This window comes from Vitis vinifera, chromosome 5 (genome assembly GCF_030704535.1).
Source record: "Vitis vinifera cultivar Pinot Noir 40024 chromosome 5, ASM3070453v1".
NCBI classification, from domain to species: Eukaryota; Viridiplantae; Streptophyta; class Magnoliopsida; order Vitales; family Vitaceae; genus Vitis; species Vitis vinifera.
In genome coordinates, this window is record NC_081809.1 from 12,060,497 (window position 1) to 12,078,562 (window position 18,066).

At 35.7% G+C, this 18,066-nt stretch overlaps 1 protein-coding gene across 1 annotated transcript; it reads left to right on the forward strand.

Moving 5' to 3' along the window:
* Positions 1–2,435: 2,435 nt before the first annotated feature.
* On the forward strand, positions 2,436–17,670 carry LOC100263047 (probable voltage-gated potassium channel subunit beta). The gene is made up of 4 exons (XM_002285609.4): positions 2,436–3,224; positions 4,351–4,494; positions 13,133–13,297; positions 16,916–17,670. Exons 1-4 carry the CDS (start codon positions 2,661–2,663, stop codon positions 17,027–17,029), a joined length of 987 nt encoding a protein of 328 aa, XP_002285645.1. The 5' UTR covers positions 2,436–2,660; the 3' UTR covers positions 17,030–17,670.
* Positions 17,671–18,066: the final 396 nt, after the last annotated feature.

An 18,066-nucleotide genomic window follows, 5' to 3' on the forward strand; every position in this document is an offset into this window, starting at 1 on the left:
AAAATCTAGCAATTCATAATTGGAGAAATGTTCTCAGAAGATATCTTGGACTAGTGAAAATATGATACAAAATGTAAAGAACATGTATGGAAGATCTCAATTACAAATCAACATTAGGTCAATGCATGTTTTTAAAAAAGTAGTAAACAATAGTTTGCACCCCTTATTCTACATGTTGTCATCAACTCAATTGATCATATTGAATTATTAGGGCTCATAACATCACCTTTTTCACCTTCCATAATGCATCAAACCACTTTAAAGCATGGAGTAGTAAAATAGAGAACTAACATGGTTATTATGGTAAGAAAATGATTTCTACTAAGAAGTACATAATAAAACCTCATTTTAGCACATTATTATAATGCTTGTTAAGTGGTAATTAGTCTCCCCAACCAACATATATATTATTAGTCTTTTTGTATTGGCCCACTCCCTTCTATGTAGATTTTATCTGCTTTTAATGTAATGGGTTATCATGGCTTTAAAAAACATTTACACAATTTAGAAGTCCCCTACAAGCCTAAGCGACCTTCATGGTTTTAAAACATATTTTTAGGGTTAAAAGGAGTTCATACATATATAATATTAGAAACTTTTTCTTATATCTAATATAAGATATTATAATTAACCCCATGAAGACAAGAAGTCTTCTTCATGTCCTATATGATTACAAGGCCAAAAAGACAAATATCTCTTACAAAGGTGAGCAAACAAAGACCTACATTAAGATTGATAATCGACTCTAATACCATTTTATATTGACTCGCTTCCTCTTATGTAGATATTGTGCAATTTTAACCCAATGAACATTCACAATTTTAAAACAAGTCTTCACAATCAAGAAGAGTAGATATACACACACACAATTTATAATGATATGCTCTTAAGTGTGCAGATATTGTCTACTCTAGGCCTAATGAGTCCTTATAACTTTAAAAGACATTTACATGATTAAAAGAAGTGTACATATTTAGTGTCAAAAAACTTTTCCTTTATCCAATGAGGAATATTGCAATCATCCCCTCAAAACCCCTTTGTCTTTATGTAGATGTTACGTTTGTGTCGTATCTTATAAAATTATAGGATTAAACAGACAAACATCTTTTTAAAAATCAAATAGACAAAGGCTCATATCAAGGTCGAGAATTAACTTTAATATAATTTATAATGACTCACTCTCTTCCGTATAAGTATTGTCTGTTTTAAATTTAATAAACCCTCATAGTTTTAAAATACATGTACACTTAGAGTAGATTCTTCTTGACTAGGTATACTTATTTTAAAATCGTAAGAGGACATTTAACGGAGAACTAGGTACATTTGTTTTAAAATTGTAAGAAGACATTTGATTCAGAAGGAACAAACGGGTTATTTTATAGGGACCCTTGCCACTTTCTTCCCATCCTTACCTGACTCTCCTCTCAATCCACTTTACTCCTCCCTAGGGCCTAGACACCTCACCATTCTCATGGCCCATCTCCCGTAGATAACATAAATATAGATAAGGAAAATAGGACGGAAGGAAATTACAATTATATTAAACGATTTTCTGTACAGGATGAATCACAATAAACTTGAAAATTCAAAAAAGAATATAAAAGAGAATATGTATCACTCGGGGAATCATGGGGGATTCTCCATATGACACTCCAACTAGCACTTGTCCCTTGAAGAAGAAAAAACATTTATATCAAGAGACCGACTCACAAACCCTGAGTTTGGAAGCTCTTGCATATGAAGCAATGTGTCAAGCCCCCATGCCTTTTTCGCATTTATTGTTGCATGCTTGGATCACAGATTTGTTGATCAAGCTATCCGTCAACCCCACATTCTTCTCTCTCATTTACTGATAGTTTGATAGGTCATCTTCTGACTGATTTTTAATGCTACTTTCTGTACTTACTTTTTGTTTAAATAAACTTCTGTTTTATTGGTTTGACGGACAATGAAATGAAAGATAAATAAACCAAAATTATATATACTTATATTAAATTAAAAGGGGTGGGATAAAATCCATATTTAGAAAAAAAAAACAATTTTCATGTATTAAACACTACACGTACAATTTCATTTTAATATTTTATCCTTAAATCCATTATTTTAAAAAATAGAAATTATTAATTTTTTTTTATTCATGATGTTGAAATAGGAAATGATTTATATGTATATGGTTTTTCTTTTTTGAGAAAATGTTTGATATAAAATAGGTAAGGGTATGTTTGTTAAAAAGGATCATTTTCTATGTTAACAAAAGTAGAGGTTATTTTCTGGATCAAAGGGATTTTTCTTATCCATTCCCATCAAATAATATTTTTTTCCTTGTTTTTGAAAATCTGGATTTTTTTTTTTTTCTAGGAAAAAAAAGTGGAAAAGGGAAATGAAATAATGCTGATGAGGAAAATGAATATGATATGGGTAAAGTTGAGCAGAGGAGGCAGGGCAACAGAGGAATAAAGATGAGGGTAGAAACAGGTGTAGCACACCTGTTGGCAATCATGCCAATTGGAGCATGCCCATATATTTGCATATGCAGATGATCATAACTCCAATGTCTCACTGCCTCCCCTGTGCCAAGTGAAACTCCTTTCAAGTCTCATCTCTTCTGTTCTCTCCACACGAGCCATATTACTTTCTCTCTCTACACCCCGTTCGGAAAGATGCAGTACAGGAACCTTGGAAGATCGGGGTTGAAGGTGAGCCAGCTGTCTTACGGCGCCTGGGTGAGTTTCGGCAACCAGCTCGACGTCAAGGAAGCCAAGTCGCTGCTACAATGCTGCCGCGACAACGGTGTCAACTTCTTCGACAACGCCGAGGTCTATGCCAACGGCCGAGCCGAGGAGATCATGGGCCAAGCCATTCGGGAGCTGGGTTGGAAGCGATCCGACGTGGTTGTTTCCACCAAGATCTTCTGGGGCGGCTCCGGCCCCAACGATAAGGGGTTATCGCGGAAGCACATTATTGAGGGAACCAAGGCCTCGCTCAAGAGGCTGGATATGGAGTATGTGGATGTTATTTATTGTCATCGGCCCGATTCATCCACGCCCATTGAGGAGACTGTCAGGGCCATGAACTATGTGATAGATCACGGGTGGGCGTTTTATTGGGGGACCAGTGAGTGGTCTGCCCAGCAGATCACGGAGGCCTGGGGGGTGGCGGAGCGCTTGGATCTGGTCGGGCCGATTGTGGAACAGCCTGAGTATAATTTGCTATCTAGGCACAAGGTATGCAGGGCTATTAGTGAATACCCAGTTGGGAAATTTGATTTTTGACTAGTTTTGCTTGTGATGGTTGATTAATGTGTTCATTAAAGCTTTATTTTTTGTGTGGTTTTCATTGTGACACTTGAATGTGTTCTTTGTTGGTGCATACTTAACTGAAAAGTGTTTGATTCTTGTGCGTTTTGGTTGGGATCATTGTTGATGCAGACCCTGAAGATAACTATTTAAATTTTTTGCATTTATTTATTTATTGATGTTATTTTTGCTTTGATTGTGGATTTGATCGAGTTTTTGTGGACTGCAAGATTGTTACTTTGTTAAATTTTGGTGTTGCCTGCAATCTAATGGTGATGACTTCGAAGATCGATTAGCCCCTAATAATATTAAAGAAAGTAGCTTGCAGCAAGAGAACCTGGTGACCTATTATTTTTTTGTTTTTTGTTTTTTTTTGGATCTTATACAATTGTCTTATTGTACTTTTAGAACCTTGCCTTACCACTTGGTCATGCTGCCAAAATGATGTGTAATCAACTAACCCCACTCTTTTATTTTTTAACTTTTTACTTTTTATTTTTTTTTATTCAGTACTTCCGTCTTGAATCTCATTCTTCTGACCTCTTTTTTAAAAGCCAACCTTCCTTTTTATTTTCGATTGGATCCTTCAAGGTTGTAGAATATGATGTTGATTGGAGGCCAACCACTACAATTTATTTCTAATCCAAAAATTTGGTATTTGATTTTGATATGCAACATGTGCATGGAAAAGGTGTCTAATCCAACAGCAAGCTTGGCTAAAGTCTTGTGCATGTCTTTATTGCTATCCCTTTTTTACACTGATCTATGACCAACCTTGACTTTGTCTCATCGCTAATGAGATGCATTGGGGTAGGGCTTTCGTGGGTAAAAGCTAGCATATTGGTGAACTTCAATCTAAGCACTCATTTCTTTCCTGTACATGGAGTATTTTCCTCCGACTGCTTTTGACTCATCTATATTCTTTCCTTGGTTTTGGGAATAGTTTTGTAACATTATGGCTGACAAGAACTACATTGATTTGTTGTTTCATATAGGATGTATAATGTTAAAATCCTTTACATACGGTTTCTGACATTTTTCTATATAAACTCAGGTCGAGTGTGAGTACCTTCCTCTATACAGCAACTATGGCATAGGTCTTACCACATGGAGTCCACTTGCATCAGGAGTGCTTACTGGAAAATACAACAAGGGAACAATACCCCAGGATAGTCGATTTGCCCTGGAGAATTACAAAGTAAAACTTCTGAGTGATTTTAAATTTGAGTGCTGCATTGTACTGTTATGTTATGGTTCTCCAATATTCACTGTTTACTTATTTCAAATTTACAATTTCAGTTGCGGTTTAATGTTATTTCACACTCGTTATTTTACACTCTCATTGACATGATTTATTGATCTTGGCTGCCGAGGAGTTTCGTTCTTGAGTATTTTTTTGAGATCTCTTTTATTTCTTATTAGCATAGCTTCTAGAAATAACATGCAAGAAATCGTGTGCTTATGTTAGGTGTTCTTTGCTTGATAGCTAACCCAAAAAAAATGTTCTTTGCTTGAGAAGTAGAGCTTAATAACAAGGATCTATTCAGGGTCATGGCTCATTGTCAGTGTGGCTGTCCCACTGTTGCCTGTTTACTTTTAATCCTTGTTTAACATTAGATGCTTGTGTTAAACATACATTGGTTTTGAAAATGACTTTCTATCAATTTAAAGGTAGTTTTAGGTCCAGCTAAGTATGAAACAAATTCTTTTTTGTTGAAAAAGTTCTTGCATGCTCAAGAAAGTTTTTATTGTACAAATTCTTGGACATCTAAGTTCAAAGATCGGCATCAACATTGATTAGTGATTCTAGTTTAGAGCCTCTTGAAGTTTTTGTGTTCTTGCATTTCCTAGATATACATGCATGCATGCATACATACATTCATACATATAGGCATACATATATGCATACACTATGTTTCATGGGTTTGGGTACGAATGTCTAATGGGGGTATGTGTCTCAATATATAATCTTTCACAACTCAAATTTTAGGATATAGGGATTGGACAAAAAAGGGATCCAAAAAAGGGACATGGGTATTGGGATACGATATGATAAAAGAAAAATCAATTAAAAATAAATTGGAAGTGAAGATATCCTTTTTAAAAGTTCCCATTTTGTCCTGTAATCCCTTTTTGTCCTTTTATCCTTAAATATTCTTCCAAAAATTCACTTTTTAGCTAACTCTTTTTCTCTAATGTAATTATTACTAGGAAAATTGACATAATAAAAGGATATCAATGAAAAAAATCAAACAGCCACATCCAAAGTAAAATAGGGGTGTCTGACAAGGATCCTATACCCACACCAATATCATGTCGATGCTGGTAAGTTGGGTGAAATTGAAGAATCTGGTAAGTTGGGTGAAATTGAAGAATCTGGGTATCATAGTGTGTGTGGGCAAACAATGAGAATATAATGAAGGTACAAAACATCATAGAAATATAGACCACCATGGATCTGGATAATTCTGTGTAAAACCAGAAACCTTTAAAAGAGTGTTGGACAACTTCATTAATCTTCTAGGCTATCACTATTGCTGACTGGTAATGTGTCTTTTCTACAACAACACATGTTGCATTTTCTATACATAAGCATGTTTGTGAGATGTTTGTAGATGGTATGTATTTTATTTTAAACTTCTATCTTAACATCCGATCCTGTTTTAGTTAGAAGAAATGACAGTAGGAATAGGACATGTAGAATACTTCCTCTAGAATCTACAAGCATCATAGATTTAAATCTTTACTAATATCATTTTTATGTTGTTTATTCTCTTTGGCTTGCGGGACCTATCAAAAAAAAAATTCTCTTTGGCTTTCGGGGTGGAGAGTGCCAGAATTTTTTATCCTATTTTTTGTAAATTTGACATCAGTGTACATTTATTCTCAAGTAAGATCAATAGAAGAATAGTTTGCCAAATTCTTGAGGTTGCAATATGTTATTTGTGAAGGGTGGATCATATTTTATGTATGTTGTGGAAAGATTGATGCTCATCGTAGATTTCATTGATTGGTTGGGGTTGGTTTGAGGGAAGGAGTGGTTTTTTGTTTCCTCTTCCTTTTTTTTTTGGCGCTTTTTGGCTGCCATTGTATACATCATGTGTACTTTGGTGTGCCCTTTTTGGCGTTTTAATACAAATCTCATTTACTGATAAAAAAAAACATTTTATGCATGTTGTGTTTCTTTAACTAATTATCGAATTAGATAAATATTTTCTCTTTTTTACCTTTTTTTTTTAAACTATAATAACATCCAAAAGTGGGAGTAATATTTATTATATTATGGGTTTTGTTTTCCTTTTTATCCTTTAGAGGGGATCAATAATGTTTTTCTTGCCTCATCTTTTTTTTTCTTTCAAACTTTTTTGGTGATAAATGCTCTATATCTTTGTGTCACTGACTTACTGCCTCACATTTCATGTGACGTTAAGAGTCATTGCTCTATTATGCATGTTCTTAATTTTGATGGATTGAAGGAGGTTGATAGCGGCGCCCTTTAAAGATATATATAAAAGGCATGCAATGGATGTTTCAGGCCCATGCCTTAATTTGACACATATTGGAATGTGGTTGCCACTTAAAATTTTGCATAATTGAGTTTAGTTGCAATCAAGCCTTTGCTATCAATTCTATAGAGGTTGGTCTAGAGACTTTTTGTGCAGCACTTGATGCTTTTTACAGACTTTGTGATGGAACCTATGTATGAAGCCTAGAATATACGTATTCTTCATTTCTCACTTCTAATGCTGATCTTCTATCATGTTTGAGATTTTTAAACCACAAGTAACCCTTGGTTCTAACTTTTAGATTTCTAAATCCCCACTTCTCTGTACATAACTATTCTCCCAACTTTAACTTATAAATCTAGCAGCCAAAACCTGAAAGTTGCTGTAAAGTACAACAACATATTCTTTTAACTCCAACTGCTTCTGGCCCTAGGCATATTCTAGCCTCTTCTTATCATAGATATTTTTTATGTGGTGTTATTTGCTTTGAAAAAAATGATATGATTTCATGGATATCTGGTGCTGTACTGCATCCATGAATAGGCTTGTTTTGGTTTCTTAATTTTCTTATGCTCTAATTATTTTGGTAGAGGTGTGCATCATTCAATCGGCTCGGTTTTGAGCATTAAAATCAAACCAAACTAATTTAATCAATTTTCATGCATACCCAATTAATTGAGCTTAAAGAGGAAACTGATCGGTCTGTTTGGTTTAATAATAATAACTGATCTAAGTTGGTTTACTTTATTTTGGTTTGGTTCAGTTTGGTTCAACAACAAAAACTGATTTTTATATTTTTAATTTGGGTCAAAACCAAAAAGCCTATAATTGGATATTTTGTGCCAAAAAAAACTTGAATAATGTTATTATAACAAGTTGTCATAGAGCCTGCTCGAATCACATCATTACAATCTATCTCAAACTTATTATTGTAACCTATAACAAAAGTAACTATTGCTATAGCTCATACCAGTCATACTAAGTGGCCTAATTATAGAAGAAAGCTATGTAGGTGTGTTTTGGGGTCCTATTGAATATGGAAAAATGTGCACCGCATTAATTTTTTTTGATAGATAAACACATGGAAAATATATATTAAGAAAAAAGGCTGCTTAAGAGGCAACCCAAAGTATACAAGAAGTATACAAGATTCGCCAAAAGGCAAGAACAAAAAGAAGCAAAAGCTCATCAGCCCTCATCTAAAATCCAACTAATCAAAAAAGTTGATTAAAGGTAATGGTCCTACATCTAAACAAGACTTAGACCAATACCAAAGATTACAAACAAACGAATTTTTCATCATTTGAATTGAAATATCCTCATTAACAAAAGTTATCCTATTTCTTTCCTTCCAAACCGTCCAAAATAAACAGAGAGGAGCTGCCATCCAAGCCTTTTTACGCTTCTTGCCCACAAAGGAACCATGCCAACCTAAAAGAGTGTCTCTAGCTGAAAGTGGAAGGACCCACTTAACACCAAACAGAGCAAAAAAAAGCTCCCACAAAACTCTCGCCTTGGAGCAATGGATAAGAATGTGATTAATCGTCTCCTCTTCAGCACAACAAAGGAAACATCTAGTAGCTATGTTCCACCCCCTCCTTTTGAGTTAATCTAGGGTTAGGATCTTCCCCCACGAAGCTTCTCAAGCAAAGAAACCCACCTTAGTAGGAACACAAGGGCTCCATATGATGTTCCACGGAAACAGGACTGCACATCTAGGTTCAAGAGTACTATAAATGGATTTAACAGAAAAATTCCCATTCTTTGTCTCTTTCCACACTACCCTATCCTCCAAACCAAAAACTAGTCTCTTTCCTTGTAGAGTCAAAAGGAACCTCTCCACCACCTCCACCTCCCAATCATTGAAAGATCTAGAGAAACGGGGATTCCACCCCCCCCTCTTCCCTCAAGGAATCCTAACAATTCGCTACCCACGCATCTTTAAAATCCGCTAAGGCATACAAAGAAGGAAAAGAATCACGAAGGGTATTGTTCCCGCACCATTTGTCCTTCCAAAACCTCCCCATAGAAAAAACAATATTTTTTAGCATCAAGGAGCCTTCCTTTCTAATTTCCTTCCAAAGCCCCACCCCATAGCCCTCCCTTTCTTCACAGGTACTCCAACCTCCTTCCTCCCCAAATTTCCTACTAATAACAAGCTTCCACAAGGACTCCCTTTCAACCGCAAAGCATCAACTCCACTTGCACAAAAGGGCCTTATTGAGAATAAAAAGACTTCTAACTCCCAAGCTACCCTTCTTTTTATCTGAATAAACAATTGCCCACTTTACAAGATGAGGCCTCTTCTCCAAAGCTCCCCCCCCCCCCCAACCCCAAAGAAAGTCCCTTTGGATTTTGCTCTAGTCTCAATTTAGCAACTCTTGGCATATGCATTAGAGACATGAGATAGATTGACATGCTAACCAAAGTGCTCTGAATGAGAGTAATTCTCCCTCCTTTAGAAATGAATTGCCTCTTCCACAAGGCTAGTCTCTTCCAAATCCTCTCTTTCGCACCATCCCAAATCGCCATTGATTTGTGCGGAGCACCCAAGGGGAGCCCCAGATAAGTGGAAGGAAGAGCTCCCACTTTGTAGCCAAATTCTAGGGCGAACATCTCTACATTCTCTACTCTTCCCATTGGCAAAATCACTCTTATCCAAATTGATTCTCAACCTTGATATGACTTCAAACCACATTAACAACTAACTTAAAAAAGAAGTTTGCTCCTGGGAAGCATCATAGAAAACCAGTGTATCATCAGTGAACAACAGGTGGGTAATTTGAAACCTGTCACCACCCCTTCCCTTTATCCTACAGCCTGTTAAGAATCCCCCCCCTTGCTGCTCTATTTATGAGACAGCTTAAGGCCTCCATCCTGATCACAAATAAGTAGGGAGATGGAGGGTCCCCTTGCCTCAGCCCCCTAGTGCTATGAAAAAAACCCATTGGCGAGCCATTAATCAAAACTGAAAACGTTGCAGTGGATATACACCAACTAATCTAGCCAACCCATTTCTCCCCAAAACCCATTTTTTGCATCACTAGCAACAAAAAATTCCAATTAATATGATCGTATGCCTTCTCTATATCCAACTTACACAACACTCCACTGTCATTCCTTTTCAGCAAAGAATCTATGGCCTCATTAGCGATTAGTGCAACATCGAGAATGTCTTCCTTCAACAAAGGTATTTTGGGATGAGGACACCACCTTTCCCACGACCTTCTTTAGCCTATTAGCTAAGACCTTTGCTAGCAACTTGTACAATCCTTCCTCCAGACTGATGGGTCTATAGTCTCTCAAATCGTCTGCCCCACCTTTTTTTGGAGCTAAAACTAGGAACGTGGTGTTCAGGCTTTTGACAAATCTTCCCCTCATGAAATTCTTTGAAGAAACCCATTATCTCATCTTTAACGAATTCCTAACAGAACTGCCAGAAAATGAGGGGGAAACCATCTGGACTAGACGCCTTGTCCTCATTCAGCTTTAAAAAGGCAGAGTAAACCTCTTCCACAGAGAACACCTCCTCCAAACTGGCTGCCTCCTCAATCCCATTTCTATCGAAATCCAAACCGTTCAAACTAGGGCACCAACCACTAGGATCCGACAACAGATTCTGGTAGGCCCTAGCCACACCCCTTTGAATCTCTTGCTCTTCAATCAACCAGAGACCATTAATTTTGATTTTTGCCAAACAATTTCTCCTTCTGTTAGTTTTGCCATCCTATGGAAGAATCCCGTGCACTGAGTTAATAATATTGCTAATAGATATTTTATATTATAAGTATGTACATATAACTTTTGGTTTGGCTTGGTTCATTATACTATCAATTTTTTAAATGAGAAATTATGAACCGAATTGATTTAGTTTGGTTTTCCATTTAGAAAACCTTTTTTTTTTTTTTTGTTGTTGTTGATAGGTATATTTAGAAAACCAAAATTATTAAAACATTTTTAAAAATTGTTGGTTTGAGCCGGTTCGGTTTGGTTTGGTCAGTTTGATTGGCGCAATCAGTTTTTTACACACCTATTTCTTGCTGTAATAGATTCATGGTGTGCTAGAGTAAAGGACATCAATTCCTTCTTTGTTTTTGTTTTGTTTTGTTTTTAAATATATATATATATATATTTTTTTTTTTTCTTATTGAAAACATATGATGTTTTTTTTATGTGTGTCAAGTATATTAAAGAAAACTGGTGTGATATAACTTAAATATGGCAAGAATAAAAAAATTAAAAATGAAATCATGCACCTAACCCTCCTAAAGCACATGAACATAACTAAGTCTAAAAATGAATATGTCTTACAATTGTAGATTACACCATCTACACATACAATGAACAAGTAATATATCTTTCTACACATACAATGAACACGTAATATATCTTTCAGCTTCACAAGTGAGAGTTCAACCCCTCGCAGAACCCTTCTCAAAAATTCTTCTGTTGTGTTCCCTCCAAATACTTTCTGTGAATATTTTCAGTTAATCTGCTTGGAGCTTCTCAGTCTTCTCTAAATGCACTTTTCTTCAGTCAACCTTTTTGATAGTGTATAAAAGCAGAGTGGGTAGATAGGGGATGAGAAAATGAGTCATAAAGTCAATAGCTAGAGCTCAAAAAAGAGTCCTAGTTTGTATCCAGTCTGTTTTAAGGAATCAAAGGTGCTTCTGTTGTCAGTCTGATGGTGAGGAGCCAAGGAGTGGGAAGGTTCTGGGTTCAGGTGCAGAGGAGGCTAGAGGGTCAGCTGGGGGCTTTCTGTTTTACTAGGTCGGTAGGGCTTTGGTTTTGTATCGGTGGTGGTTGTCATTGCTCTTTTCCTTTAGCTTGCTTTTTGGTGCTATTTGTATATTCTGTGTATACTTTGGTGCACCTTTTTCAAGCACTTTTAATTCAATTGCTTATTGTACCCATAATATATATATATATAAGCAGAGCTATAAGTTGTGGGCATGTGTCAACTTTCTTACTGTCCTAGCATCATTTTAAGTTTCAAGTTATGAAGTTGAAAAGTTTTTTAGTGGCCTGTGTCTTTTTTTATATTTGTGAGAGGTTCTCCAAACCTCCCCTAAAATTACTTTGTTAAAAGTAAATAAATAAATAAAATTGATATTTTTTTATCTATAATCATGGAGATCTGAGGATCTCTGTAGCATTTTATATCCTGTTCATTGTAGTTGACCTTTTTGTCCAATTATGGTTCACCCTAATTCCTATGTACATTTTCTATTGTTCTCCATATTATGAGATAGTGGGACTACCAAAACTGTGTCAATCCCCAATAGTTAGCATTTAACTTTCAAAACATGAAAAATATCACCTATAAAATGAGTGAATATCATATCTCCTCTTTTAGGGACTAAAGCCCTGTTTATTTACTTATTGTTCTGAAGTTTTGTTTTGAAACGTTTCAGTATCATTTTTTTTTTCAAGTCTTTCTTTTAGATATTTTTCTTGAATACAAAGAGTAAATAATTTTACCTTTTCGCTGCAATTTGAAGTTTGAATGACACTCAATTTCTATTAAAATCTTAGACAAATTCAGACCTATTTAGACCTAAGATAAAAAAACAAATGCCTCCTAACAAGTATTTCATTGTCAATATGCTCTGATCAAAGACAGTTCTCATGCTTGCACTAAATAGACCATTATAAATTTTCATTCCAACCTGTTGGGATACTTTGTTGCTGTATTGAACCACTTAAAGTTGTCTTAGGTTTCCTAGTATTTGATCTTCTCTACATTTGTCCATGCATCTGGATGATGCTAGTGATTCTTACTACTACACTTCTGTGATGTTATTTCTCTGTTATTTGTTTATTTATTTCATTTATCCGTGTGCCATATTTATCATACATCTTTCTAATGAATTTGATGTATAGTGGGGGTATTGGATCGGTTAGCACAATTTGAATTGTATGATTTTTTTTTTTTTCTTTTTTTTTTTAATTGAGAAATTATTTGAAATTACATTCTATTTATTTTTTAAAACTGACATGAGATGTGATTGAGTTAATTCTGGAAACTTGTAACTTGAGACCAATGGATAGCTGGGTTCTCTTGATGGCATAGAGAGATTTTCAGGTGTATTAAGAAGAGTATAAAATGCAAGCAACTCTAGGTGGATGCAGGCATTGAAACAATAGGTTCTTGATCAAAAACCTTTGTTAGCAGTACTGATGTTGTTTCACTTTATTTGTGGTTCTGTGTGTTATTATATGTATAAATGGCTTACTAAGTTCTATAACCTTCTTGAGGTCCAAACAAGCAACAACAACAATAAATTATCTTCTTGTTAAAATAATGAACTGTAATTCTATGCCTTCTAGAATCTTGCTAGCCGATCCCTTGTCGATGATGTGCTGAGAAAAGTAAATGGACTGAAGCCAATTGCAGACGAACTAGGTGTACCTTTGTCTCAACTTGCAATTGCTTGGTGTGCTGCAAATCCGAATGTCTCATCAGTTATTACTGGGGCGACAAAGGAGTCTCAGGTCAGTTTTATACATGCATTCTCAAAAATAGATATGCCACAAATCTGTGATCCTATGCATTTGTTTTGTGTTCATTTATTTCTATCCATCCACCATTTAACTTTGTTTGAAAGTTCATATTTGCTTTACATTTGTCTGTGGAATTTAGCAGTTACACGTCTTGGTCAAGTTAATTGCCTTATTCTGCAGTGTCATAAAAAGATTATTCTTTTATTATTTACAATTTTAGACCAATTTGAAGGATACAAGGACTAGCACAAGGGGAAAAACAGTCAAAATAGATTTATTTGCATTGTAGGTAACCAGACAAGAACAATGACTAAGGAGATATAGAATCTCCCCAAAAGAACTCGAGTGGTGGTACCTTGCTTTGCTAAGATGCCTGCATCATTTTCCCTTCTGTTAATGCCAAGTGGGAAACTGGCTTTTGAAGCCAAATTGTAAAGGTTTACAAAAAGAGTGTTAAAAACAAAATTATGAAGATCAGCTGTGTGTGTGTGTTTGTTATTTTTAAGTATTTTTCAAGTTGAACTATTTGGACTATTTATCCTAGTGGGCTTTTTATTTATTTATTTATTTTTGTAATACAAGTCACTTAAATTTTCTGAGTATGATTTTTTTTAATAAGAAACAAGGAAGGTATTTTTTTTTGTAGAGGAGTGGTAATTATTGACAGGGATGAGAGATCCTTCCATACAAATTTATGTGCATAAAGAAAGAGAAAAATAGATAAACAAAATAAATTACTGACCCAGCATATTGCTTCAAAAATTACTTGGCCCATTAATATTACCCAATGCATGGGCAGAGTCATATCTGAAGCATGTCAAGAAGGTCCTAGCAAAGTCTATAAATGATATGAACTATCTATTAGCTGACCTATCAGTTTTCATAGTCTGCTGTTCCTAATTTCGAAGGAAATGAGTAGCCCAGATTTCTGGAAACCATGTGACCTATCTACATAATTATAGAATTCTTCAATGGCCAATTTAGTACGGAATCTAAAACTTTATTTGCTATCGGAACTGCATCTAGAATGTGTCTCCCTTGAATAGAAGCATTTTGAAACTTAGACCCACTATCCTCTTCTATATGCTTACAAACAATGTTGCCCCAATTTCATATAGCACCCCACTAAGTTGATAAGTCCAGAATCCTTCAAATCAAGAAAATAAAAAACACCATAGTACCATTGTTTCATTATAGTACAAGAAAATTTGATTGGCCAATTTTTCTTCACTTTTGGAATGATAGCACTACTCCACAAAGGTCTAACCTACCATCCTAACTAGTAAAAAGTTAAAATTTTCCCCTACAATGCTTCCCAAGCAAAGAAGCCTACTTTTGTAGGACACCACAAATTCCAAACAGCCTGCACGGAATCCTTTTTCCAGTTCAATATATCAATAGAAAGCTTTGACTGAAAATTTACCATCCTTAGCACCCCTCCAAACCAACTTGTTCACACCGTTCCTCATTACTGGTCTCTTTTGTCTCCTCTTGAGAAAAGATACATCTTTCACGTGATATCTCCCACACATGTGACACCCAAGCTACCTTGAAAGGGGCACCCAAAGATGAATTGGCTAACCAAAGATCCTTTCTAAAGTTCACTCTCTTTCCATCTCTGATGACTACACTGATTTCACTTTTAAAGTTTTCCCGTTCTATTTCTTCCCCAAACTTACCAATAATGATCACCTCCACTAAGATGCCCACTGGTGCAAATCTTGAACTCCATTTACCAAGAAAGACTTATCGAGAATAGATAGTGCTCTAATGCGATACCCTTAACCCACTCACCAAAGGAAGCTTCTTTATTTATTTATTTATTTTTTGAGGGTCCACCCTGGAGTAAATCCCTCTAGATCTTCTCTAATCTTAATTACACTTTGTTTGGAACAACAAAAAGTGACATGAATATAAATTAACAAGCTTGATGGGATATTGGGAAAGAGGGTAGACCACACTTGTCAACATGGCATACCCTAGCTTAGTTCATCCGCATTCATTTTATCAAAGGTCACTTGTACCTTTGTCAAAACGATGATGTAGGGCCATTTATCAAAGCCTACCACCCTCTGAGAGGTATTGTTGCTTCTTTGTAAAATCTCTCCTCAATCAAGGGGCTTCTATAGGAGGCCAAGATAGGTAAAAGAGAACTTTCCCACCCCACATCCCAACAAAGAAGTCAATGCCTCCACATTTTTAATGTCGCAAACAGAAACTAAATCACTTTTGCCAAATTAATTTTCCACACCAAAACTGCCTCAAAACCACATAAAAGTCCAGCTCCAATGCATCAGCTGCTCTGGACGTGTGTTTAACAAAAAAGATGTGAGACCTCTATCCCCTTACAACCTCTCCCTTCCACCATAAAGTCAGAAATGAAACTTCCATCTCATAGCATTTACTTCTTCCAAATTTGTGACCCACATCCCCCAGCCTAATCTACACCTCTTTAACAAAGAAATGAATTCCATTTGTTCTTGCCTTCTAAAGGTCCTTCCCATAATTTCCTGTGATCTATGTAGTCTACCACATCTTACTCTCAATTCCATTCCGCAACATGAAAATGCTTCTGCCTGTTCTAATTCTTCCTCTGTATCCATTTTTTTAAAAAAAGAATAAATAAAGCAAGCCCCAGCCTGCCTTGATGGATGACATCAAAACATGGTTACAAAATTCCCAACCAAATAGCCATTCTTAAAATTTTTTACTGTCTAAACATTCAACATACCACTAAAATTGGATTCTTAAAAAATTTTACTGTCTAAACATTCAACATTCCACTAAAATTGGACTTACAAATCAAGCAAATTGTTCCCCAATCTGCTGACAATTGGACTCACTTTCTTAATTAGTATTAGGATCTATGGATTTACCCGAAACTCTTTCTTGTAGTGAATTTTGCTTCCTGCACAGTTTCCATAGCTTCTGGGGACTTCATTTCAAAATTTTATGGATACTTACATCCAAAGCTGTTATTTCCATGGCAATGAATTGGAATTTTGAAGGTTAATTATGTACCTCAACTGCTAGTGATTTGATGGTAGTTTTTACCTATTTTAGTAGAACAATTCAACCTACAAAAGCCTTATCCCAACTGCTTGCTTTAATGACCCATGTTACCTGATCAATAAAGTAAAATCTCCTGGCTTAGCATATGTTTCTTAATAATTCTATAATTTGACTAAATCACAATCAAAGCAAGCATCCTTGTGGCTTGAGCCCGGACAGAGCAATATTTTTTTCTCAATTTTTTTGAGGCTATATTCACAAAGGCCTGCTACAAATTGGTGAGAAATTAGGATATAGAATTATGAAGCTAGTCATTAGTAATCCAGACTTGTGGGCACATAAAACACCCTTTTTAGATCTTGCTATAAGTGTATAAGAATCCATCTCTAAGGAATATGTGGCAAGGAGGATGAAACGCCATTTTTGGATTTTGTATGTGGCTGCCTGCATGTGATTCATCTGAGTAGTGTTCTTTCTTGAACTGTTAATGTTGTAGAACATGTTTCTGCCTGCAATTGTACGAGTATTACTTTGTTAGCAATCATTGTACTTCAGCTCTTTTCTCAGCAATTAAGTAATTTGACCTCTGGGATGCAGATTCAAGAGAATATGAAGGCTATTGATGTCATACCTCTGCTGACACCTACTGTGCTGGAGAAGATTGAGGCCGTTGTTCAAAGCAAGCCAAAGCGACCTGATTCATATAGGTGAACAGTATATCCATTCAACCCTTTTGAGTGTTGTGGATATTACTTGGAACATTCCATTTTCCAACCTACCAGAATGCTAGCTACCAATTGGCGTGAAGGACATTTCATGTTTCTCTTGTTTGGATGTGTTTTCTTCACTGAAATTCTCAAGCATAGTTTTCTCTTCCTATTTATTTTTTCTTTTTCTTGTGGGTGGGGTGTAAAAGGGTATTATTTGAACTATTAAATCAATTGGAGATTGGAACCTGGGATTCATTTTAAGAGACCATACTTTTATAGTCAATTATTCGGTTTTGGTTTGATAAAAAAACAGGTGCAAGTTCTGTTGTTTGAGGTTTTAGGAGTGGAAGTTCCCTCCGTTACTCAGGTTTGTTCTGGCATATTTCTGAGTCGAAATGGAGAAGGCTCACTGGTCAGCATCTTTGTCATTGTTGGTTTTGGGCTATGCCAAAGCCTTTTGGCGATCTGGGGAGAATCATTCTCTGGTATTTGGAATAGGAGGATCTTGTAATAATCCCTCAGATGATCATTACTGGTTATTGGGTTGTAATAGGCAAAGAAGCTGACCCTCTAATAACTGTTAAATAATTAGCTAATGTTCTCAACAAAATGAAGGTGCTGCATGCACAAGGTGTTCTATAATATATGATATATATATATATATATCCACTACTCGACACTCGACTCAAGTTGTTTAATCCAAGTGTAACTTGGGTTGAGTTTTTTAAACTCGGGTTGCAATTGGGTTAGATTGAAATTAGTAAATATATGTTTGAATCTGGTCCAGCTGATTGGATTTGGTTGAATTGGATGGATCATGAAATTGGATTTAGTTGAACCCCAAAAGCAAATAGTTGAATTTTACATTTTTATCAAAAGAATACAAGAATCTGTGTAAATGTGAATGAAAGACATATTCTTCTAAGGTTTAGTGAATATATGCCCGACTTAAAGAGAAGGTACGAAGGAAATGAGTCTTAGGGAACAGTTGGTTGAGTACCTATAGGAATAGAACCCAATTATAATAGGAAAATGTTA

Excerpts from the sequence above, each read along its gene's own strand:
- LOC100263047 (XM_002285609.4), top strand. The coding sequence starts at position 2,661 with ATGCAGTACAGGAACCTTGGAAGATCGGGGTTGAAGGTGAGCCAGCTG. Across the intron at positions 4,495-13,132 it reads TTGCCCTGGAGAATTACAAA|AATCTTGCTAGCCGATCCCT; the intron begins GTAAAACTTCTG and ends TATGCCTTCTAG. Across the intron at positions 13,298-16,915 it reads GGGCGACAAAGGAGTCTCAG|ATTCAAGAGAATATGAAGGC; the intron begins GTCAGTTTTATA and ends TCTGGGATGCAG.